The 24,134-nt window shown below is 37.3% G+C and overlaps 4 protein-coding genes across 5 annotated transcripts; 3 read left to right on the top strand and 1 right to left on the bottom strand.

Annotated features, from left to right (window-relative positions):
• The first annotated feature begins 920 nt into the window (after positions 1-920).
• Positions 921-7,343, top strand: LOC117613150 (pentatricopeptide repeat-containing protein At4g32450, mitochondrial-like). Of its 2 annotated transcripts, none has more exons than XM_034341798.1 (4): positions 921-1,249; positions 1,949-2,243; positions 2,409-4,324; positions 6,770-7,343. In XM_034341798.1, the coding sequence occupies exons 2-3, from the start codon at positions 1,980-1,982 to the stop codon at positions 4,296-4,298; spliced, it is 2,154 nt and encodes a 717-aa protein (XP_034197689.1). In that variant the 5' UTR covers positions 921-1,249; positions 1,949-1,979; the 3' UTR covers positions 4,299-4,324; positions 6,770-7,343. The 2 variants fall into 2 exon arrangements, with proteins under 2 accessions (XP_034197689.1, XP_034197694.1); XM_034341803.1 differs by having other exon boundaries at positions 956-1,249; positions 1,949-2,225; positions 6,770-7,160.
• Positions 7,344-8,312: 969 nt separating this feature from the next.
• On the top strand, positions 8,313-13,607 carry LOC117616018 (protoheme IX farnesyltransferase, mitochondrial). Its single transcript, XM_034345216.1, has 7 exons — positions 8,313-8,719; positions 9,192-9,321; positions 10,316-10,453; positions 10,572-10,705; positions 11,526-11,651; positions 12,091-12,194; positions 12,940-13,607. The coding sequence occupies exons 1-7, from the start codon at positions 8,403-8,405 to the stop codon at positions 13,308-13,310; spliced, it is 1,320 nt and encodes a 439-aa protein (XP_034201107.1). The 5' UTR covers positions 8,313-8,402; the 3' UTR covers positions 13,311-13,607.
• A 715-nt stretch (positions 13,608-14,322) lies between these two features.
• Positions 14,323-17,101, bottom strand: LOC117614296 (putative pentatricopeptide repeat-containing protein At1g77010, mitochondrial). Its single transcript, XM_034343058.1, has one exon. The coding sequence runs from the start codon at positions 16,899-16,901 to the stop codon at positions 14,856-14,858; it is 2,046 nt and encodes a 681-aa protein (XP_034198949.1). The 5' UTR covers positions 16,902-17,101; the 3' UTR covers positions 14,323-14,855.
• A 960-nt stretch (positions 17,102-18,061) lies between these two features.
• LOC117614088 (putative transferase At1g60990, chloroplastic) lies at positions 18,062-24,050 on the top strand. The gene is made up of 12 exons (XM_034342776.1): positions 18,062-18,342; positions 18,455-18,556; positions 19,173-19,206; positions 20,433-20,506; positions 20,640-20,705; positions 20,817-20,881; positions 21,525-21,612; positions 21,728-21,793; positions 21,925-22,090; positions 22,844-22,927; positions 23,003-23,130; positions 23,421-24,050. The coding sequence occupies exons 1-12, from the start codon at positions 18,130-18,132 to the stop codon at positions 23,604-23,606; spliced, it is 1,272 nt and encodes a 423-aa protein (XP_034198667.1). The 5' UTR covers positions 18,062-18,129; the 3' UTR covers positions 23,607-24,050.
• The last annotated feature ends 84 nt before the right edge of the window (positions 24,051-24,134 follow it).

The raw sequence follows: 24,134 nt of genomic DNA, 5'->3' as shown, positions 1-24,134 counted from the left end.
CCTCCCCCCCAACCCGAGTCCAGCCTTAGCTATTGGAAATGCTCTAAGACAGCTTTGAAAAACAATGATGTTGAGTCTCTGTTCTTTTGAATAGATTTCCAACATTGTGCTAGTTGATACACAGAAGTATTTTGTTCTATTGTAGATGTATATGTACCATTAATGAACCCATTTCAGTATCTTGAATCTGAAATTTCCTTAGATAATATTTCTGTGAGTAGAATGTTCAAGTTTTCCTCATAATAACCATTGACTAGAAACTCTATCGGATTGAAACATTTATATGCCAAAACACGAGGCTTGTATTTCCCAAAGATGTTTTGGAGGAAAGCAGAAAAAGATAAAAGACACAAAAGGATTATTGGTGTTGAATAACACATGCTCAATGGATTGAACTAGGATTCTATTAAATTGTTAAAACAAAAGTGTGTGTGTGTATGAGATTCATGATATCATAGTTCTATTTATATGATATGTAATGTTATAAGATAAATAGAAGTTATATAGTTTCACCATCATATATGTTTTGGCCAATTCATTCCATAAAGAGTTATGCTTGCTGTGTGTGCATATATGAAATTGATTTTAAAACCTTTTTATTCTGAAAAATAGAACTTTAAATTCTTGAAGGGGTAAAGACATTGTGCTTGGTTCTCTGAAAGCTACAGCTACAACATTAAATTATTGTAGCTTTGCATGTACTTGCAATATGGTATAGTGGTAAAAATTTTAAAATTGACTATAATAACTTTGTTATATTTAAGATGGTGACTAAAAAAGTGGTGGTGGAAAGTATTATACTAACCCCTTTTTATTGACGGCTTTTCGGACTGAATAATGAATGCATCCATCTCCTTTTTCTCAAAAAATAAAAATAAAAATCAATCAATCACAACACAACACAACACAACAATTAGTTAGTACAGCGTGCTCATCCCCAGCGCAAGCCCATTCTGCATAAACGGGGTTTAACAATTTCTTCCAAAACTGCCCCTTTTTCCTCTCGCTCGCGAGCACTCTGTCTTCTACAGTGCAGCCCCTCTCTTCCTCTCATTTCCTGTCTCTCAAACTTTGTCTTCTCAGGCCATCACAAAGGTTCTGAAAACCCGTCCCTCTCATTCTCTCTTTGGTCTGCCTTCTCGGAGTTCCACTCAGTGCAAGAGAGGGCGCTGAGTTTCTGCAAATTTCTTTGCAAAGTATCGGAGAAAGAGGAGAAGAGTTTGCTGAAAATATTCGCACAAGTCGAAAGGTTTCATATTGTGAACACCTTTTTCATGTATTTGTTGAATTTTTTGGCTTTTCAATGTTACATATGATGGGTTGTTAATCCCGAATTGAATGATTGATGGGTTTTGAAAATCTGTATAAAATATTTCTTCGTCTGGGTGGAATAAGTACTGCGTTTGTGTTTTGATATTCTGAATGCATTATGTTTTGTCAATTTTATTATATTTTGTTTATGAATGAATTATTAATTGTCGGAAGAGCCATTTGTCCAGCTGAGACGATCAGAAAGGTTTATGAGGCTGTGGAGTCTCTAGCTTTAACCAAAAAGGAGACCAGAGAGTTTCTACAGAAACTTGTAATCCTTGTAGACATAACGCTTGAAGTATTCTGTGTTTGAGGAATACTTGTGAGAAATCTATTCACCTGAAAGATGTAGTAAAGGAGCTCTAGTGTGAATAAATACTGAAAATACAATCTTTATCTAGGATAAAAAGCTCCAGTATAGGTCACCCATGAATCCTTGGTTGAAGCAACCATGAATCAGAAATTTTTTCTTTTGCCAAAAATTTTGATCGAGTCTGTAATAATAATTTCATCCCATGGTTATGTTTATTTTATAATTTCTTATAGTTTTTTTTTATTCTTTTAATGATTGAGATGAGATAGTTTTGGTCCCAGTCTCAGTGACACTGTCATAAATGGGTAATTTGTGCATTTGCAGAGAGTGAAAAACAGCAGGCTAACTGAGCAAAATGTGGAGGCGAATGGTATTTCTGCCATCAGCTCAGTTGCAAACCCTTGCCTCATCATCAGCTTCATGGAGATCCTCATGCCTCAAACTCAGCTTTCAACCCCTCATCTCTTCATCTTCCTCTTCCATGATGCCATGTCAGAGATGCGCTGCTCTCTCCTCATCCCGCGCCACCTTCACTTCCTCTTCCAGTGCATCTGCCTTTGCTACAGGTCACGAGCACGATGACATTGAGGCTGAGAATGAGGTTGACAACTTAACTACAGTACGATTTCTTCTTTATATTTTTTGTTGCAATTTTACAGTAAGCTTTAAGCTAATGAAGTTTGCTTAGTTGTGGGCTACTTAATGATTTTGTTTCATTGTATGTTTATATACGGAGGAAGAGTACATCTTACCGAGTGGAACTTATTGTCAAAATAATGTGCAGTTGCAACAGAAACTAAATGGGGCTCGTGCAGATGGTTCAAGGGATCCCCAGCAGAGCTCAAATCAGTATAATCAAAGTTACAATGGGGTTTTCTGGAGAAACACAGGCAACATGAATAACGTAGTTCAACAAGATGGAAATTTTAGTGGGCATTATCGGCAAGAAAATGGAGGGCTGCTGCAGAGCCCTAAACTGGATGGGAGAAATTTAGGAAATGGAAGTATAGAGAATCCTTATGCATCTCGGCAGGAGGGATCTATAGAAGTCAGACAGAACCCAAATGCTTTTGGTTTACAAGGCAATTTAGGGTCTCAGGGAAACCTAAATCAGAATGATATCCAACATTTTGCACAAAATCAGCAAAATTTAAATGGTTACTACACAAGGAATGACGTGATGCGTCATCAGAACTCTAGTTATGGACAGTATCAGCAGAACCCTAGTTGTGGACAATATCAACAGAACCCTATTTATGGACAAAATCAGCCGAATCCTAGTTATGGAAAATATCATCAAGCCCCTAGTTGTGGACAATATCAACAAGCCCCTACAAGTTATGGGCAGCAAAGCCAACATGTTGGACAATATCAAACAAATCCGGATCCTTTTCAAAATACAATAGTGGATTCTCAAGTAGCAAGTGAGTCTAAATCTGAAAGAAAGCTTATTGAGGCTTCTGAAAGTAGCCCATATAGTGGTACTCTTGAAGAGTTGGATAAGTTTTGCAAGGAGGGCAAAGTGAAGGAGGCTGTGGAGATCTTGGGTATGCTAGAGAAGCAGCAGGTTCAGGTGGATTTGCGTCTATATTTTCAGTTAATGCAGGCATGCGGGGAGGCTAAAGCTCTAGAAGAAGCAAAATTTGTTCACGAAAACATTACAAGATTACTGTCTCCCTTAAACGTGAGTACATACAACAGAATTTTGGAGATGTATTCCAAGTGTGGTTCTATGGACAGCGCATTTATGGTTTTCAACAAGATGCCAAACCGCAATTTGACATCTTGGGACATTATGATAACATGGCTTGCTAAGAATGGCCTTGGGGAAGATGCCATTGATTTATTTACTGAGTTCAAGAAAGCAGGTCTGAAACCTGATGGCCAAATGTTTATTGGTGTTTTCTATGCCTGTAGTGTATTGGGAGATACTACAGAAGGACTGCTGCATTTTGAATCAATGAGCAAAGATTATGGCATTGTCCTGAGTATGGATCATTATGTGAGTGTAGTAGATATGCTAGGAAGTACAGGCTATCTGGAAGAAGCTTTGGAGTTCATTGAAAAGATGCCATTGGAACCTAACGTCGATGTTTGGAAGACCTTGATGAATCTCTGCAGAGTTCATGGGCAGTTGGAGCTCGGGGATCGGTGTGCTGAGCTTGTTGAGCAGCTAGATGCCTCCAGCTTAAATGAGCAATCAAAGGCTGGCCTTGTTCCTGTAAAAGATTCAGACCTTGTAAAGGAGAAAGAGAAGAAAAAATTAGCAGCCCAAAATCTTTTAGAAGTCAGGAGCCGAGTCCATGAATATCGAGCAGGAGATACATCTCATCCTGAGAATGATAAGATTTATGCTCAACTTAGGGGTTTAAGGGAACAAATGAAGGAGGCGGGTTACATTCCAGAGACTAGATTCGTATTACATGACATAGATCAGGAAGGCAAGGAAGATGCTCTGCTTGCCCATAGTGAGAGACTTGCTGTTGCTTATGCCCTCCTCAGCAGCCCAGCTCGTTCACCTGTTAGGGTAATCAAGAATCTTCGTGTTTGTGGTGATTGCCATAATGCATTGAAGATCATCTCAAAAATTGTAGGCAGAGAACTCATCATGCGAGATGCTAAGAGATTCCACCATTTCAAAGATGGCTTGTGCTCTTGTCGAGATTATTGGTGAACAACATGAAAGTTGATTTATCTCAGGTAAATTTTTTTCTCTGGACTTCTTTTTTTAAACGACAAAGTTTTTTATAATTAAAGTACTTATAATGCAGCTATGAGAAAAATAAATATTTCTAATGATATAATGCTTTCGAAACTGTTTGGAGGAAGTGGATAAGGGGGTGCTTGAGTAGCTAATTTTTCAGTCTTACTTAATGGGAGACGAAGGGTAAATTTGGAGCATATAGAGGCTTAGACAGGGAGATCCTCTGTCTCCTTTCTTATTTACTGTTGTGGTAGATGGGTTGAGTAGGTTGGTGGAAAGAGCTAGGGAGTTGAAAACGATAAGGGGTTTGGTAGTTGGAAGAGAAGAAGTGGAGATTTCCCATCTGCAATCGGTTTGCAGTGTGTCTATCTATTATTACTCTTCACTTTTTGTATTCCTGTTCGTGTGCCAAACAGAATTGAAAGTGTGATGAGGAAGTTTTTATGGGAAGGAATTTCGGAAGGAAGAAAGATCATTTGGTTAATTGGGATTAAATATTGCAGGTAAAGGAAAAGAGGGAGAAGGGGGGGGTGGGGGGCGCATGGTAGTCCAATTGCATTTGTGCAGACTTTTCTTCTTTTCCTCTGAGTTGGGACTTCAGTTTTCGTATACACTTGAATGATCATGAGGTGGGGGAGTTAGCAGAGCTATTGCTGTCTTAGAGATTGTTTTATTGGTGCAATCTCGGCCAGATACTAGAATATGGAAGTTAGAGTCTTTGGGAGTGTGCTCTTGTAAATCTTATGCAAAAAAATTAATATATAACTCTTCTCTTTCTTTCTTTTTCTTTTTCTTTTTGTGGCTTCATACAATTTGGAAGGACACAGTACCTCCAAAGTTACTGGTGTTAGTTTGGATTATAGCTCATGGGAATGTGAACACTTGTGATGTGGTTCAGTGGAGACAGTCTTATTGGTAGCTCTCTCCCCACTTGTGTGATGTGTGATGTGTAGTAATGCTTCTCAGAGTTCAGATCACCTGTTGTCCCATTACTTACGACCTTGTGGAGAAGACTGGTTAAGGAGACCAATTTGAGATAGGCAGCTCCAGCCTCTTGTTTTGCATTATTATGTGAGAGGTATAAGTTTTTTGGGTGGAAAAAATGTGGGCTTGGTGTTAGGGAGATGTGCTATCATCGTAATCTTTTGGGTGGTCTGGATGGAGAGGAATAGAAGAATTTTGAGGGTGCAAGGGACAAGAGGTGGATCTTCTATGGGGTAGAGTTCATGTGTCTCTTCCGGCATCGGTATCTTCAGAGTTTAGGATACTTCTTTTCAAGCTTTGTTCCTACCCTAGGTGTAAAACCTCATTTGGAGTCACTTTTGTTCTTGGGCATACCCCGAAAAACGAGCAGAAGTGGCCGGAATCTCATCTCGAAATCCGGCCAAATTTCAATTCGTGATTTGGGTTATCTACGCTAGAAATTGATCCAATCCTACCCAACCATCAGCTAGAGCTCGAGAAGTAGATGAGATCTTCTATGGGGTAGAGTTCATGTGTCTCTTCAGGCATCGGTATCTTCAGAGTTTAGGATACTTCTTTTCAAGCTTTGTTGTATGATTGGAGTTCTGCTATACACTATTTTTTGTTGGTCTGCTGCCATGCATCTTTATTTCTTAGCTATGTTCTAGAAAGGAAAAAAAAAAAAAAAAAAAAAAGAAAAAAACCCTCTCTCGCACTCACTGACTCTCTCACTCTCACTCTCACTATCTCTCAGCTCCCAAATGGTGATTTTGTGATTTTCAATTCTCATTTCTTCAGTTTTTTTCCATGTACGTGTTGGTTTTTGTATTTGAATGGATACTTTATGAATGGGTTTGGACATTTTGATTTTGCATGCAATATGTTTGATTACTTATGCAATAGTGGCTTTTTCTTCTAAAAATATTGAAAGTATAATTTTGTTTGGTTGGATATCTGCTGAGTTGGATATTGGTATTTCTTTTTGTCACTAAAATATTTTTTCACAGGGTTTTTTTGGGTCTGTTTTTCACAGGGTTATGTTTTACTTTTCGCAAGTTGATACTTCAGGAAGGGAAGTATAATTTTTGTTTCACTGCCTTAGCAGAAATAGAAGTATAAATGTAGATTCTACACATACTTAGTAGAAATAGAAGTATAAACTCTGTATAAAGATGCATATGACCTGGATGGTTTGGCCCTGTTGCTCTCTCTAATGGTTTTCTAGCTATACTAGTGATTATGTTTTCTGTTCTTGATTCCACATGTTTATGAAGTGGATTTCATGGAAACAAATTGCAATTCCCCAGACTGAGTGCTTTGATGGTATTTCAAATTTTCTTGACAGATTTTATGTACTCTATAGTATGGGAGCTAACCGTGGGACTGTAAATATATCCTTTGTGTGGTAAATTTGTAATGAAGCAAAAGAAATTGGATATGATTCTAACTTCTCTGCTTTGCTGGTTCCATGTCTGCAGGATTGATACCAACACCAGAGCCAACCCCTGCCATAGCTGCCACCATTAGGGAAGCTCTGAAATGACCATTTTGACATGCTTGTGGGAATTTTCTGCACGGAAATCTGGCTGACCTTTCATTTAAGCAGAAGAAGATTCATATATGCATACTAGCACCATTGGCTAATGCTCCTCAAGTAGTGGCCTGTGGACATGACAGCAAGTACAATGCTGCATGGATGTACTTTGACATCAATGCATGTATGATTTTTTTAAGTTGATAAATGAATGATGACTAGCTGGGAATTCATAATTAGTGAGTAAATGAATTTGTTTAGATTAAGAAATAATTAGTGAAGATTAGACGACGGCAGGGATGTAGTTTCGCTTAAACACATACAGATATATCCACTAATTTATGTCATATGTTATTTTTTATTTTATTAGAGTTTGTTTTTTTGTGAGCATCATGAGAGTGCAATGGGCGACGTTGTAATGGGCGTTAAGGACTAATTAGACAAACCTTTGCCATCATGCTAATCTTTGGAGACTTTGATTTTGCTCCACCTAATATACATGGGCAATGTTGTTGATATTTTTTTATCCTCATAAATCCCTTAGTGAAGTTTCTGCTGGACCTATGACTTATGGCACTACCAGATTGAATCCACTTGGTGGGTTCAGGCAAGAGACCTAAATGGTACAGCTGATTGAAAAGTTGCTTGAACTTAGTTTTGGAAGGCTGCATACCTCTTGCCCTGTTCCTTCCTACTATTAGAAAGATTTTGAAAGCTTCTTTTTGTGTGTGTTTGTTTCTGTTGAATCCAAGCATATGAAACTGTTAAAGAATATGCAGAGGGAGAAGGGCACAAGATTAGTTTAATTCCTAAACAAGAAAAACAGCCCAAATGCACCACTTTTGGATTTTAATTCATGAATCTTTGCACAGAATGGCAGAAAGATAACACTTCATCGCCTGCGGTGTGGCATGATTTTTTGTTTTATTTTTTTATATAAGCGATATTAGAGAGATCGAACCTAAGACTTAGGATGTTCGGGGTAAATGTTCTTAATCACTTGAACTACAAGACTCTTACATGTGGCATGATATTATCGGCCAACAGGTTGCATGTCATAGTGGGGCCTTTTGCTTGCTTAGGGTTCTAACCTTTTCATTGGGCTTATTGCATGACATTGAAGTGGTGAGACCTGGTTGCTCAATAACCCAATCGATTTCATTTCTTCAGGTTCAGGATATACAGTTCGGTATGAGCGACCGTTGAATATATCTAGGGCTGTGTCTTCTTTTCTTCTATGTTAGTTGTGCCCCCTTTTTGGCTTCTTTACAAAAAAGAAGAAAGCATATTTCTAAAGGAAAAAAGAAAAGATACACGCATAACTTGGTGTCAAAAGTGTGCGATGATTTCACCAAAAAATTAAAAAGAGTGTGCGATGAGATAAGTCATTTTGTGCCGTTGGATTCATCTAATGGGCGATTTCAAAAGAGCCCTTAGAAGAAACGGGCTCAGGTAAGCTGCACGGCCTTTAGAAACTACTCGTCAACTTCTTGACCAAAAAAAAAAAAAAAAAAAAAACGATTGTCGACTTCTTCTTCTTCTTCCTCTTGTCTCGCTCTTTCCCAATTGACGAGAAGATGTGGAGGAACTCGCTGAGATTCTCGCCCAAGCTCGTAATATCCAACAACTCATTGCACCTCTCTTCCATTTCCTCCTCGGCAGCGAACGACGTCGCTCGACCACCACTGCTCTCTCACTCTTTCTCCCAATCCTACTCTTACTCCCCCTCACCTTCACCTTCAGATTCTCTGAAGCTAGGGTTTCAGCGCCCCGATGGATTCCGAGCACTCTCGGCGGCTACTGCTGTTGATCTCGCGTCTGGGGCCTCCAAAGCTTCGTACTGGGCTCGCCACTATGGTCGCTGCTATTGGGAGCTCTCCAAAGCTCGCCTCAGGTACACATTTACACGAAATTCTCATTCTTTTCATTTCTATTAATTTGAAAATGGCATTTCTGGGTTTTTATTTATAATTTTTTAAAACTGATTGTGAAGTTGGGTTGTGTTTGTTCTGATTCAGATTGCGTAATTGTATTCTATAAAACGTGATTCTTTGATCGCTGTTACAGAATTTTTTATTGATGTTTTCTTACTTCTTTGATATGGTAAAAATGGTATCATTTTGGAAGAAGAGAATTATAATAGTGGGGGGTGATTCTTTAATATGTGTAATTTTTTATTAGAAACAAAATTTTATTTCAATTACACAACATTACAATTTTGGTGGACAAGTTGTCCACCTTAAACAGTAAAACAATGAAAACTAGACTACAAAAACAACTCATTTTCTTCCACAACTAACATACTGGTGCTTGTGAAGTTTTTGTCATTTGGATTTTGTCTTACAATTTTTTCACTTTTAATCCAGCATGCTAGTTGTTGCAACTTCTGGAACTGGATTTGTTCTTGGAAGTGGCCATGCCATTGATTTTTCTGGACTTTGTTGGACATGTGCTGGTACCATGATGGTTGCAGCATCTGCTAATTCTTTAAATCAGGTTTGCTCTTTGATGACAGCTTTTTTCACGCACACATACACACTTATATATATAACTTTTATATTATGGCAATGTTCACCATGTTCAGTCAAATTTTTCGTTTCTTATTTTATTTTTATAATGCAGTTTATTAGTTATTTAATTTTTGTCCATTAAGGTTCGATCTGTCAGATACAAGTAGGAATGAAGCTTAAAGCCGGGACTCTGACTATATGGATTAATTAGAACCTTTTCAAGAGGAATGAGTTCTAAAGTTTTATACTTCTTTTAGGGGTGCAGTTTATAATTTTCATTCTTTAGATTGAATATAGTCTTTGTTTCTTATCTCAGAAAAAAAGAAAAGAAAAATGTAAGCGTCAATAGTCACATTTAGATTTTGAGGTCATTAAGCTATTTGTTTTAATTCAAAATTGAGTTTGGTACTTGAAAAGCTAAAATGAGCCTTGGAAGAATGCATTCTGTTATCTTTATCTTTTGTTATTCTGTTTTTCCCTATTGATAAGCAAGTGCATGAGCAACAACATTACTTTACAGTAAAGGTTTACTTTCCTATTGAGGGTTTATGTTGATGAATGTTTACAGGAATGTATATTATAGGATACAGGATTAGATAAAGCACTTCCAAATTCATTTGATTATCTTTATAATGCTTACTATATGTGCAGTTTCTTATGCTATAGCCTATACTCAATTATTGCTTCACGTTATTGTCTTATTTTCTCTTAATTATGTTGATAAAGAAAATAACTAGGGAGAATGGAGTGAGGGTATAAAAGGCATCTAAGACAAAGCATTAAGGGAATTCCATACTTCTGTTGAGCGATTGTAGTACTTGTTTTCCTGCCACTGGTAAACATTTTTTCAGCAGTTGATGCTGAGTTGGTTTATGTTGCTTGAGTAGTTAATGGCTCATTGCCTGCAGTATCTTTACTTTTTTATTGTTAACTTTTTGGCTTGATTATGTGTTAAATCATTAAAAATTGTTTGCTTTTAGGTGTTTGAGAAGAATAATGATGCCAAAATGAATAGAACGAAGCAAAGACCACTTCCATCAGGACGCATTACGATACCTCATGCAGTCACCTTTGCATCTGCTGCTGGTTTAGCTGGCACTGCTTTGTTGGCAAGCCAGGTGGCCCCATGAATTAACACTTCTTTCTGTAAATGTTATATGGCAATAATATTCTGATTTCCATCGCATGAAATATTTAGGGGCTAATGTTGCAACTTTTATGGCAAGGTTGTTGCAGGCTAATATGTTGGCAGCTGGACTTGCAGCTTCAAATTTAATACTTTATGCATTTGTATATACTCCGTTGAAGCAGATTCACCCAGTAAATACATGGGTTGGTGCGGTTGTTGGTGCTATTCCTCCACTTTTAGGGTAATATGCCCCCTGATTTCTTTGAGCTACATGCTTCCTTCATTAGACTTGTTGGAGGAGCTTTACTTGTTGATTTGGCTATTGAAAACTTATGTTTTCAGTTAACTCATGGCAGCTGTAATGTTGGTTGTTGCAACATATTTTTGTGGCTGAAAACTGATCAATGTTCTCTGTAATCCCCACTAAGCTTTTTCTTTTTGTCTTTTGGTGAAGCAATTCCCATTAAGCTTAAATAACAAACAAGTTTGATTTTCAATATTAAAAAATTCCCGCTGTTTTACGCAATAGATTTATACATTTGACTGCCCATCCCCCAAGTATAGGTGAGTGGGTATAGTATGATAATTTTGGTTTTTTTATTTATACCTGAACCCTTATAGAGATCATTTAACAAAATACTTGATATGCAGTTAATATTTTCATTAAATGGTGGGTGGTGAAGTAGGACAAGTGGGTGGAAATAGCAGCACTCTTAACTAATACAGTGCTTGACTTCTTGAAAGATTAGCTCTTGTTTTAGCATTGCTTGAATTCTTTTGTTTCTCCTAAATATCTTCTGAGCACCAGGGTGGTGCCTCTCCACTTGATTAAATTGTTTGTTTGAAGGGAAATAGGGGAATCTGTGATGCTTGGGCTACAAAAGAGACCTTCTTACCTCTTTCAAATATTGAAATACCCACTTTCCTCATAATGAAATAAATATGTAATTTTGATTGAAATCAATCTAACAGCATACTGAACCAGTTACCAACAATTAAATTGTTATTCAGAACCGACTATTACTGCATTCTGACTCATGATTTCTCATTTTGGCTTTCAGTTGGGCTGCAGCTGCTGGCCAGGTTTCCCTCAATGCAATGCTTCTCCCAGCTGCTTTATACTTTTGGCAAATACCTCATTTTATGGCCCTTGCATACCTGTGCCGTAATGACTATGCCGCTGGAGGGTATGGACTTTCAGTTCTTTAATGGTCTTACTTTAAATGTTATGTCATTAGTGGAACAGATCCACCTATTGTACTGGGAAATTGTTTCAGAACATGGGTTTTATTTCCTGCCTTTGATTTCATGACATGGGCCTTATTGTTCATGGAAATAATTAATCAATATCCAATTATGCCCGATGAGTTCAAGGCAGAAATTCCACCTAATCCTGAACAATTTTCAGAACAAATGGTGTGAGTAATCTGTTTGTGATCCACTTTTTCCCCCTTTCAAATGATTAACTAGACATTTCAGAACGTGTGATCAAGTTATTGTCTAGATAGATAATCTACGGGGTGGGTGGGATCTTTGTATGTGTGACGGTCCACCGATTATTGATTTACTTCCCTTGGTTTGTTTGGCTCCTTCCCCTTAATCCCTTTTTATTTGTTGTATATCCAGGTTTAGGATGCTCTCCCTTGCTGATGCTTCTGGTCAGAAAACAGCCTTAGTAGCTTTAAGGAATTGTGTATACCTGATCCCTTTGGGATTCTTGGCCTATGATGGTGAGTCCGAATACTCACAGACACAATAACTTTTTCCTTTTCTAATCTTGTTTCTATGGAAGTTTTATTTGTGTTGTAGTTTAGTAGTTTTATCTGTGCTAGTATGCTTGTGAAGCTACTTGAGTATTTTTCTTCGTCTCCCTTTTCAACCAATGGTCCGTCAATTTTGTTTCTTAGTGAATAAAAGAATTTGTGTCCATTATTTGGGTGTCAACATTGGTATGCATTAAATTGAAAATAACAGACTTAGATGTGATTTACAATTTGTTAAAGCACGAAATATCATATTTTTTTAATGAAATAGGTTGTTTTCTGTCTTAGTTCAAAAAATTTGCCCCATATCATGTCTGATGTGGCTGTATTCAGATTAAATTTTGAGGCTTTACCTATTTTTTGCATGTTTCCTAAGATTTTACTCTTGGAGGTGTAATAATTCTGACAAGTTATATTTTTTATTCATGGTTTTGGTTGATAACATGTCACTGTTCCTCTTTTATATCTTGATAGACTTAATTAATTTGTGGCCCCTACCGATGACCAATTGTATGATATTGGGACAGTTGTTGATCATCTCTTCTATAAGTAGTTAATTTATTGGACATGCCATCTTGTTTACATTTTTGGTCAGAAAATGACTATGAACATTCACGAGTGAGATGTATAATCTTTGGTCCCTAATTAAGCAGGAATAGTTTAAGGTTGGGGCTTACATCTAATTCCACCAATTTCATCTCTTTGTCTGCAGGGGGTATGACTTCTGGATGGTTTTGTCTTGAATCTACTCTTCTTACTCTCGCAATAACTGCAACGGCATTTTCATTCCATCGGGACCGCACTACACATAAAGCTAGGAAGATGTTTCATGCCAGCCTTCTGTATCTTCCTGTATTCATGTCAGGGATTATGTTTCACCGTCTCTCTGATAATCAACAATGCCTTACTGAAGAGAATTCAGAGAGTAGTGTTGAGCTTTCATTGTCCTCACAAGATAGAAATGTCAACTCAAAGAATAAGCTGAGGAATTCCACTGATAGAACACAAGTGCGGCCACCTGTATCATATGCCTCTATTGCACCATTTCCATTTCTCCCGGTTCCTTCATATGTTTCTTCGTGATCGTTGATATGTTTTTCCCTGGCTTTGTACAATGAAATGCCGAAAGCTGCCCAATAAAGGTCTTTTTGTTCCAAGTCCAATATCTATTTACCCAAGTAAACCTCTCCATGAAAGGTCGAAAGCCTGTATTTTGTTTGTTGCAAGTCCCAAAGTTTTGTCTTGCTTTTGAAGTGTTTGAGGTTTAGGTATTTGAGTTAGTAATGCATTGTTCGTTTGCAATTGCCGTATACGAATAAGGTGGCCGTCTATTCATAATTATAGAAGAGCAGTTGCTCAATCGTCAAGTATTCTTGAACATGATTGGTCTCAGAATTAACATTGCAACACAAGAATGCATTAGTCTTACTGCGGATCGAATGATATAGTTGTAGAATTTCAGAATTTCAGTTTAAACCAGCTACAACCCTACAACTAAATGTGGACTATGTTGTCTTGGTGTTAGACACCACTTGGGATTAACTGTTCTACGTCATCTTGATAGTTTTATTTTGGTCTTTGTATCATGCCCATAAAAGATCTCGATAGCTGTTTCAAAACAGTTATTATGCACTCCTTACATAAGAGCGAAAAAGTAAATTTAGGTTTTACCCATTAAAAAACTTTCACTTTTGGAAAAAACCAAAGCTTTTTTTAAAAAGACAGAAAAACCTCTCAATTTTCAAACCAAAGACATGCAAATGTAAATGATTCTTTAGGAAATCAAAAAATAAATAAGGGCAATTTTGTCCATTTTGGCTTCTTTTAAAAATTTTCTCTCTCTTTTGGTTTTTTCCAAAGTCTCCCAAAAGAAAAAGTGCATGATGGCCATTTTGGAGTGCTAATCAAGATTTTCAAAGGCAAGGCGGTTTATGTCTAACAAGGTGAGGCGCAATCCTTGAGGGGTCATGGCATTTAACGTATTGAATTATTATAATTACAAATATGAAACAATTATACCCAAGTAATTCAATGGAAAATAGCTTCCTCTAAATAATAAAAAATGTAATTCAAGCATAATACTCAACCTTGAAACTGTTTTTATCATCGGTATTATCATATAATCTTTTCTAATCATAGTGTTTGTACATCGGAATTTGCAAAGATTATAATACCCGAGCTTGTAGAATAAATAGACTGATGACTGGCTTTTTTTTTTGGTCGAGACTGATGACTGAAACTTAGAACCAAGTTCTGAGTGTACGGGGCTCTTGATATGAGTGTTGGCTGCCCTTTAACTTCTATAGTGCTCCTTATATTGAGTTCCTTGAGAAACTTTGCCTTCTCTAATGCCACTTTGATACCTTTATCATTTTCCCCCAAGATTTCTGGGTTGTGTCGAACTGTTGATTTGCATATCTTCATTTCAAGATTCTTCTGTAATTAGGTACACTAAGGGGACGTTCCCTTCTACCCTCTGATTGTTTGAAATCTGGCCAATGCGATGTGATGCTCCGGTTATATCTCACCTTCAGCCTCCAACTATGACTTGGCTGTAACGTGCCCATTTGCATTTCGCATACAGGCGTAAAGGGTTTCAAGAACTATCTTGCCATACGAGTCTCTTGTTCAACAATCAGACCAGCTGAAACCAGGATTTTTTTCTACTCTCTTATCTCTCATCACTTGTCTAACCTGTGCAGATCCTTCCCACTCTTTTACGTTTGCAAATATGTTAGACAGCTGAACATAAGCACCAGAGTTCCCAGAATCAAGCTCAATGATTCGCTCTGCCATTTTCTTACCAAGATCCTTGTGTTCATGAGCCACACAACCTCTTAAGACTGAAGACAATATGCTTGCATCTGCCTTAAAAGGCATCACTTCAACTAGATTCACTGCTTCCTCGAGGAAACCAGCACGGGAGAAAAGATCAATCATGCAAGCGTAGTGTTCGATGCCTGGATCGATATGATAATCCTGTTTCATCTTAGAAAACCATTTTCTTCCCTCTTCAACCAACCCACAATGGTCACAGGCAGACAAAACCCCTGTGAAAGTAATTTCATTGGGTTCCACACCAGCAAGCCTCATTTCATTGAAAAGAGCTAGTGCTTCAATTCCATAACCATTTGTAGCGTAACCAATCAACATAGAATTCCAAGCGACTTCGTTGGACTTGGTCATTCTGTCAAATAATTCTCGCCCATTTTTAACAAAACCACACTTGCAATACAAATCAACAAGCGAGTTACAAACAATTTCATTGCAATCAAGCCCGATTTTGGTAGTTCTAGCAAAGACCTGTTCACCATATTCAAGCAACGATGTAGTGGCACATGAACTGAGCACACTAGCGAGGCTAAACTTGTCCATCGCCAAGTCCAGCTTATTCATCTGTCTGAAAAGATCTAATGCTTCAATCGGACAGCCATTTTGACTAAGGCCTACAATCATCGAATTCCATGATATCAAGCTTTTACTTGGCATTGCCTTGAAAATCTGTTTTGCGTCTTCAACTCTGCCGCAATTTGAATACACAGTGATCATAGAATTAAGCAATATTGTGTCAAAGGCTTTGAGCTCACTAAACAATCTGCAAGCGTTGTTAGGACTTCCACGCTTGGAGTATGCATCAAGAATAGCACTAGCAACAATAACATTACCAATCAGCCCAACTTTGCAAGCATGTGTGTGCATTTGTTCAGCCTGTTTAAGGATGCCTGAGATACTAATGGCAGTCAAAACACTTGCAAGTGTAAATGAATTCCCGTGAACACCATTCTTCAGCATTTCACTGAATAGAACTAATGCTCCAATGTTTTCATTACTGTTAACGTATCCAGAAATCAATGAATTCCATAATGCAACATCTGGATTACTTTTTGTATCGAAAATTCTCCTTGCATCGTCCATTCTACCACAGTTTCCATAACCTGAAATCAGGGCTGAGAGAGAGTAATCATCTGGTTCCTTCATCATATTGAAAACGTGGCTTGCACTATCTAAATCCCCACACTTCCCGTACAAATTAATCAAAGAACTAGCCAAAACAGAGTCAAATTCCACTTCATCAATAAAAATGCGTGCATGGACTTGCTTACCACAACCAAGCGCAAACAAATCACCACAAGCTCCAATGACAGTAGCCAACACAAACTTATATTCATGTGACCATGTCAACCCGTCCGAACTCAAATCCTGGAAAAGCCTTAAAGCATCTCTAGGGCATCCCTTCTTGGAATAACCATGAATCATAGAATTCCAGACAACCCAATTTCTCCTAGGCATGTCATCAAACAAACTATGAGCAATTTCCAGGTTACCCACTTTTGCAAACCCGGAAACAATCAAGTTCCACGTAAAATCATCCTTACGGGGCATTTCCTCAAACAACTGTAAAGATTTTTCTAGGTCCCCAGATTTTGTATAACCTTCAATCAGTGTGTTCCACGAGAAACAGTTTCTTTGGGGCATATCATCAAACAACTTCAGTGCATCGGTCATCCTACCGCATTTCACATACATTTGTAGAAGACGGTTTCCGAATGCAACAGCAGAATTTATGATACCCTTTTTGAGACAAATAAGGTGGAGCTGTTTTCCTAAGTATATTGAATGGTGGGTGTTGCATGAATGCAGTATGCGAAACAAAGAGTGCACGTCCATGCTCATTTTATTTTTTAACTAATTACAATCTTGTCTATCTGTTTTGGAAGAAATGTTTGGTTCAGTTCACCGCTGGGGCGAGTGGTTGGCAGCAGTTCGTACCTTAAAGTAGCTGATTGGGTCCCCTTTGTGGCGACCTCTCTCTCCACTTGTGACTTCGGAATTTTTATGGTATTGGGTGCGCAATATGGGAGGCCCGCAATTCAATTATTTGGAGTAACTCTAGAGAGAGGGAGGCCTGATGTTGTTGCTCAAAAGGCCATGCAAAAACTATTCAAGTTTTATAAGTAGGGAGCAGTGGGTATTGTGGCACGTGATTCAATTGGGAATTTTATTGCTTGGAGAGCCAAGTGATTTGATAATATTTTCTCAGCTATACACTGAGGTTTTGGCAGCTAGGGAGGGTGTAGCTTTGGTGGACGACAATAAATTTTTGCTTTAACTGGTTATTGGAGTATGTTTCATTCATATCCGTCGCACAACTAATGGAGTGGTTCGTAGAATTGTGAAGTTTGCTCAACACATTGGCAATTTTAGGATTTGATTTGAATAACCTTTGCCGATGTTTCCACTTTGGTTCATGTAGTTTTAATTTTGTAATTTAACCCCTATAGTTTGATTTTATAGTAATTTAAGGACACATCCAAATTTCCATCCAATTTCATCTAAAATACTCCTCCTTGTAAGAGAAATTTGGACGTGCCCTCAATTGCAATAAAATGCCAAAAGTGAAAACCACAGCATAGGGACTTAAGTGGAAATTTCGTCAAATTACAAGGATGAAAAGTGATTTTTCAATCCCCGTAGATAAAAAGGAAAGTTCATTATCATTTAAAATAATTAATAAACTAGCATCTTCATACGCGCTTCAACTCATGCGAAAGACTTTTTAAAAAAAAATATATATTTTAGAATTAAAAAAAATAATGGATAGTTGTGTTCCATAAAAATAGGATCTATTATTTGCCTTTTATTTTAATTTTAATTTTTTTAAATATAAAAAGGTGTGAATTTATCATATTATCCTCATTTAATTAACGATTTGAATTCTTAATGTTTGCATTAACCAATAACATTTTTTGATATTTTGAATGTTTCACTATTCCATACATTTTGCACTATATATATATATAGATAAATAAAATATTGTAAAATAATTGGATTAGGAACATCCATCCAAACATATATTTGGCAGAGACAAACGGGGCTGTCCAGACTCAAAAGACTACAAGAAATGGCTTCAATTACAGGTGATCTTCTGCTTCTCAATCCATGGCGTTCCTTCTCTTATCTCGACCAGAACGGTGCGTTTCCCTGGACTCAGACCAAGACGAAGGAACATAAGCAGAAGCATAAGTTCACACTCTCTTCCAAAACGACTAGGAAAGGTGTCGTTTTGGCCTTGCCTTTCGACCTCTCCCCTCCTCCCATCGACCACGACCTCCTGGTAAGTGCCTCCCACCGTTTCCTCTGTTTGTTTTCTCGAGAATTAGAAAAAAAAACTGAAGCACAACAAGAATGTTCAATATTTCATGACAAAATGAACGGACTGTTAGCAGGACATTGTGGCAACTGAAGGGGCAAAGGTTTCCGATGATGGGATTGTCGAAACTTTCGATAACGATGACCAAGCTTTTGAGGCGGCCGATAATGGTGTTGTGGTGCGTATTCATTACATTATTTCAGTTTTTGCATAGTTTGTGAATTGAATGCTTGTGTATTGTAAGCTTTAGAACTTGAGAATTCAATATAAAATGTTAGATTGCGCGATTTGTAAGGTTGAAAATGGTTTAATGATATCCTTGACAAGATGCATTTTTCGTCCTTGGCGAAATTTTTGTTTTTTTGTTTTTCAAATGGGTGTCTTGAGAAAAGTGATGGTCAAGTTGCTCTTTTAGTTGTATTAAGGTTTGAATTCTCTGGGTTCACTCTCAGCACTGCTGGATATAGATTTAATCACTTGCCACCATGTAAACAGGTGGTGCTGATTGAACCTAAAGACCTATCACTGGGAATGGATAGTCATAAGATTGATTCATACTTGTGTTGTGTGCATCTTACTTTTGGCGCGGCATGCTATTTCCTTTATGACATTGATTGTCTGCTCTTATGTCAATACTTAAATAGAGCGTTGATTCTTTGAATGGGGTTTAGGTGGCATCACTTTCTTTTGTGCAATTTTAGCAACTGAATAATGGTTGTTTTCATATTTATTGTGTGTGCAGCCATTAATTTTGTGACCTCATCTTATTATTCTGAATCCATGTAATGCCTCAGGTAGCGGACCTTTCACATTTTGGACGGATAAGAGGTATATTATCTTTTCCTTTACTTTTCATAAATACATATATATCAACTTATGTTGCATATTGGTATTATTGTCCAATAAGGATTAGTATTGCTTACCTCGGAGACTAGCCCGATGTACTTTATATAGAGATATGAGATTCTACTTCCCAATACATTCCCGTAAAGAACTGAGAGGAACAATCAAAGTGGACCAGTAGTCCAAAATAAATAAACTTCAAACTATATGATGTAAATCAGTCTTAGTAAAAGAACAGTAAAAAATGCACCTACCCAAACAAAACAGCACAAGAAGCAGGCAACTACAGTCAGGAAAACCTAAGAAAGAAAGGACAATCACAGAAAGCAGAAGAAACTGTTGACATGTGTTGGAATACAATAGAAATAGCAATTTTTTATTAGTAGAATTTTATATAGTTGACTTTGTTTACTTTTATTAGGTTGGTTGTTTCTCTTACTTTGTATATCATTGTAACACTTTAAATACGTCTTGGATGGGGAAGAATAGATATTCAGAATTTCTTCTATAAAAAAAATAGATATTCAGAATTATTTCCCCATATGTTTGACAGAAACCGGCACCCAAAGCAAAGCCCAAAATGCAGCTTATCCCATAGATATTATAATGAATAACTCGCAAATGTCCCACAGATAAATATGGAAACCTGTGCATAAATATCTCATACCGTATTTGGCCCCAAGTGGAAATTGCTCTAGTAAGGGGAAACTTATGCTGAATGTTGTATGTGGAATTCAAAACCATAACCGTGTTGAAGTGCTCGGCTAGGTCTAACGACTGTCTAGAAGGTTACCTCTCGTTTAGAGCTGTTGAGGGACCTTGGCCTTTGCTCTAAGACACTAGGTCGCTTGGCCTGATGGCCATGCAGCTTACCAGTCACCAAGTCAAGCTTGTGTAGCCAAGTTAAATGGAGTCAGTCTCCGTTTGTTTAACTTGGATATGCCCTGTGAGCATACAAGTAGCAGTGCTAAAGAGATGTATCTTTCTCTCACATTAATATTATTTGTACTAATTTAATCATATTGTCATCCTTTTGTACGTAGTTCATAATCTTTTGCTAATTGTTCGAGAATTAGAGTTGTCATGCATTTATTGTTTACTTGTTTGAGGTAATGCAATCAAATTTATGTCAAGTCTGTAGTATTTGGCTTTGGCGGATGCTTTAATGGGTTTTTCCCTTGTGCATATGAATATGTGGCTTCATCACGAAGTTAGTGGAGAAGACCGTATCCAATTTCTTCACAACCAAACAACTGCCAATTTTGAATACCTTCATGAAGGACAGGTATTTTTGGTCGGATGTAATCAGAAGTTGGTTGCGTATATGCTGTTGACGCAATTTTCTTCTTTTGATTTAATTCTTATATGTATACAATCATACAGGCTTGAGTAATAGGATTTCTGATTGAAATCCGTAGGGATGTGACACCGTTTTTGTTACACCAACAGCTCGGACAATAGATATTGCACATGCGTGGATCATGGTAATCTTTCTTTTTCATAATTTTTGTATGTTGTTGATTTCCCTGAAGTTTAATAGTCTTCATGTTTTTTTCATCAACTTTGTTATTTATATTTTATTTTTGTGTTCCCAGAAAAATGCAGTACTGTTAGTGGTCTCACCTGTGACTTTGAGAAGTATCTCTGAAATGCTGAATAAGTACGTGCATCTTCTTTTTTAAGTTCTTAGTGTTGTTTTAAAAAGCTTTGAAAGATGGTATCATCATGTACACCACAGCACTATCTAAGCACTAATGTAATTGAAATTTGTCAAAAGAAGAAAAACAATAAGACAAACTTTGAGGAGAATTTACATTATCTTTTGCACTGTTACCAATGGTCCAGTCCTGTTATGCCCAGCTTGCAATTCTCTCTCTCTCTCTCTCTCTCTCTCTCTCTCTCTCTCTCTCTCTCTCTCTCTCTCTCTCTCCTGGTGTTCTTATATTTTGGTGAAGTGCTTCATGCTCACTTTCAATGTCATTGAATTTTTACGAAGGCATGGAAATTTAAACAATCAGACTGAGATGAATATTTGGCATGACTGTGGGGCCAGGCAGTTCTTTAGAGAGTTTCTTTCCTGTCCAATTCAGCATGGCTACTGATAAAGAGACAGTGGGAATTTTCTCAACTGCAATATTTTTTTTTTTTTTTTTAGACTTGAATGATGTGGAGTTTAGGGTGGACATGACAATTTTCTAGGCTGGCACAAGTTGGGGGAGAGCTGGAGGATGTTCAATTGATAAACTTTTATTGGGAATAAGTTCCATGTAGTGAGTCTTATCACTGGGCCATTTTTTCAACAGGTACATATTCTTTAATGACAAGGTAGAGATTCAAGACATCACTAAGCAAACTTGCTTCTTTGTTTTGGTGGGACCTAAAAGCAACCAGGTAAGATTTTTTAAATTTTGTTGTACATGTGGCAAGCATTATTTTGGTCTTTGACCTTGCTTTTTACTAAGCTGAAGCTTGATGATGTTAATTGTTTATCATGAAATGAGAACAGATAATGGAAGAGTTAAACCTAGGTGATCTTGTTGGACAGCCATATGGCACACATCAGCATTTTAGTGTAAGCATCAATAATGTATACGAGTGTGTTGTACTTATTGATTTCATCTTCTTTAAGAATAACCGTAGGAGAGATGAAATTTAAAGTATTATTTTCAAGGGAGATTAATAAGACATCCTATTACTTTGCAGGTTAACGGGATGCCTATAACTGTGGGTGTGGGCAATGTCATTTCTGAAAAGGGTTTTTCACTTTTGATGTCACCAGCTGCTGCTGGATCAGTCTGGAAAACGATTCTTTCACAGGGTGCAATTCCAATGGGCTCTAATGCATGGGAAAAACTAAGAATTTTCCAAGGTAAGAATTTTTTATTTAGATGTTGGCACTTTCCCCCCATTTTTGAATGAAAAATGGTTGGCTACTTACCCGTAAGGAAGAACTTCTCCCTCACCCCTGAGTAACCAAGTCATGGAAATAAATGGTGAAAGTAATGCGGCTCACCTATTTCACAACATTAAATCATCATAATTAACAACTTTAATGTGATTGAACCCACCACATTCACCAACTCATAAAAAGTTATTGATAGCACCTTAACTGTAGGGAGAAAGTGCTTCCTCACCAAGGAGCTAAGCCTGTCCATGTTTAATTTCGTCAATGCTTTGACTGATGCATTATGATATATTCGCTGTCACCTATTTTATATTCTTAACTGCCAATTTAGTTTTCTTTGACAATTTAATGTAGAAAGTTTTTTAAAAGTTGCATTTCAGTGGAAAAACCTTTTTGTTTGCTTGTTTTCTATTGAAAATAATTAAAACTTGAAATTGGATGAGTTCTCGTCTGTAATTTCCATAAACTGGCTCGCAGTGGACATGCTTCATATGTTTTTGGGTGTTAAAACAGAAAGACATATTCCTTTGTTTTCATATTTTTTTCCCCTCGTGCACTAACAACAAATAAAGCATTATCTTGGAATGGAACAACTAATTAAATATAGAAGCATGTAACCAAATGTTTCTTGACAATAATAGTAGTGTGTTTTAGTCTTTTAAAGTTAAGTTTTCTGTGATTTCTCTCGTGATCATCAGCCCAGATTACTTTTTGCAGGAAGGCCAGCTCCTCAGAAGGAGCTTACTAATGAATATAATGTCCTGGAGGCTGGTCTCTGGAATTCGATCTCTTTGAACAAAGGTATCATACTCCTTACTCTTTAATGCATCTTAAAGAAAATGAGAAAATAGCTGGTCTAATTCTGTCTTTTTGCAGGGTGCTACAAGGGACAAGAGACTATAGCTAGACTCATAACATATGACGGAGTTAAGCAAAGACTTTGGGCGATTCGTCTATCTGCCCCGGCAGAAGTTGGCAGCCTCATTACAATTGATGGGAAAAAGGTAGTAGTTGTTTTACTCTCCAATATACTGTTCAAATTTTGCATGTCAAATATTTTTCTTATCATTATATTTTTAATAGGGAAGAAAGCAAAACCTCCATTCAACTTCCTGAATAAATTGGCCGCGGAATTTAACACTTAAGTCACCTTCAAAACTTTAAATAGATAATGCTTAAGAATTTTTTTTCCTTCCCTGGAAATTGTCACCAGTATTTTATGTCAGTGGTCGAGTATAGAAAATAAAGGGCAGGATTCAAGGCTGTGTCATGACAGCTTGTGAAATTTTCACAGGTTGGGAAGCTCACAAGTTGCACATCGGGAAGAAAGGAAAATGGGTACTTTGGTTTAGGCTACATCAAGAGGCAAACTGTTTCAGAGGGAGACACTGTAATTGTTGGAGATTCTGTTCCTGGAACAGTGGTAGAAGTACCTTTTCTTGCTGGGCAACGCTCACCGACAAGAAGCTCAAGTTCTTGAGGTGCATTCATCCTTTAGACCATGAATCTCAAATCCAATTATATTTGGGCTTGATTTTAATTGTTCTCTACCAATCCAAGACACAGAGGTGTTGTAACATTAGGGAAGTAAAATTGTTATGAAGCTATTCATGAAATAACGTCAAATTATATTTTCGTGTTGTTTTGTGCGAAAGAGGGGCTTACTTTTATGTTGATTGGCTAGAGTCCAGGCTTCCAGTGCTGTGGCACACTAATCTAGGCTGGTTTTCTGTTGTTGAGCTATCGACTTCATCTTCATCCTTGGTGCCAGATTCATGAAAATGTGAAGTTGTCGCTCTTGTTAGCCATCTGAAACCCCAGTTATATAGCTACCATGTGTAAAGCTAAATTTTTAATTATGTTGACTTGACATGATATTCCAAGCATATTTCAATTATAAAAGAATATCTCTACATTTTCTTTTGTTGATAGCATTTTGGGTGTCTGCCTTTCAGTATTTAGAGCATATATTGGAAAGGTAAGTGGGAACCCTAAATTGATGTAGTCA

Source organism: Prunus dulcis, chromosome 1 (genome assembly GCF_902201215.1).
Source record: "Prunus dulcis chromosome 1, ALMONDv2, whole genome shotgun sequence".
NCBI lineage: Eukaryota > Viridiplantae > Streptophyta > Magnoliopsida > Rosales > Rosaceae > Prunus > Prunus dulcis.
The sequence above is the reverse complement of the archived record's forward strand: the minus strand, read 5'-3'. Positions and strand labels throughout refer to the sequence as shown.

Excerpts from the sequence above, each read along its gene's own strand:
- LOC117613150 (XM_034341798.1), top strand. The coding sequence starts at position 1,980 with ATGTGGAGGCGAATGGTATTTCTGCCATCAGCTCAGTTGCAAACCCTT. Across the intron at positions 2,244-2,408 it reads AGGTTGACAACTTAACTACA|TTGCAACAGAAACTAAATGG; the intron begins GTACGATTTCTT and ends AATAATGTGCAG.
- LOC117616018 (XM_034345216.1), top strand. The coding sequence starts at position 8,403 with ATGTGGAGGAACTCGCTGAGATTCTCGCCCAAGCTCGTAATATCCAAC. Across the intron at positions 10,454-10,571 it reads CTGCTTTGTTGGCAAGCCAG|GCTAATATGTTGGCAGCTGG; the intron begins GTGGCCCCATGA and ends AGGTTGTTGCAG. Across the intron at positions 10,706-11,525 it reads GCTATTCCTCCACTTTTAGG|TTGGGCTGCAGCTGCTGGCC; the intron begins GTAATATGCCCC and ends TTTGGCTTTCAG.
- LOC117614296 (XM_034343058.1), bottom strand. The coding sequence starts at position 16,901 with ATGAGCATGGACGTGCACTCTTTGTTTCGCATACTGCATTCATGCAAC.
- LOC117614088 (XM_034342776.1), top strand. The coding sequence starts at position 18,130 with ATGGCTTCAATTACAGGTGATCTTCTGCTTCTCAATCCATGGCGTTCC. Across the intron at positions 18,343-18,454 it reads CCATCGACCACGACCTCCTG|GACATTGTGGCAACTGAAGG; the intron begins GTAAGTGCCTCC and ends GACTGTTAGCAG. Across the intron at positions 21,613-21,727 it reads TGGGACCTAAAAGCAACCAG|ATAATGGAAGAGTTAAACCT; the intron begins GTAAGATTTTTT and ends AAATGAGAACAG.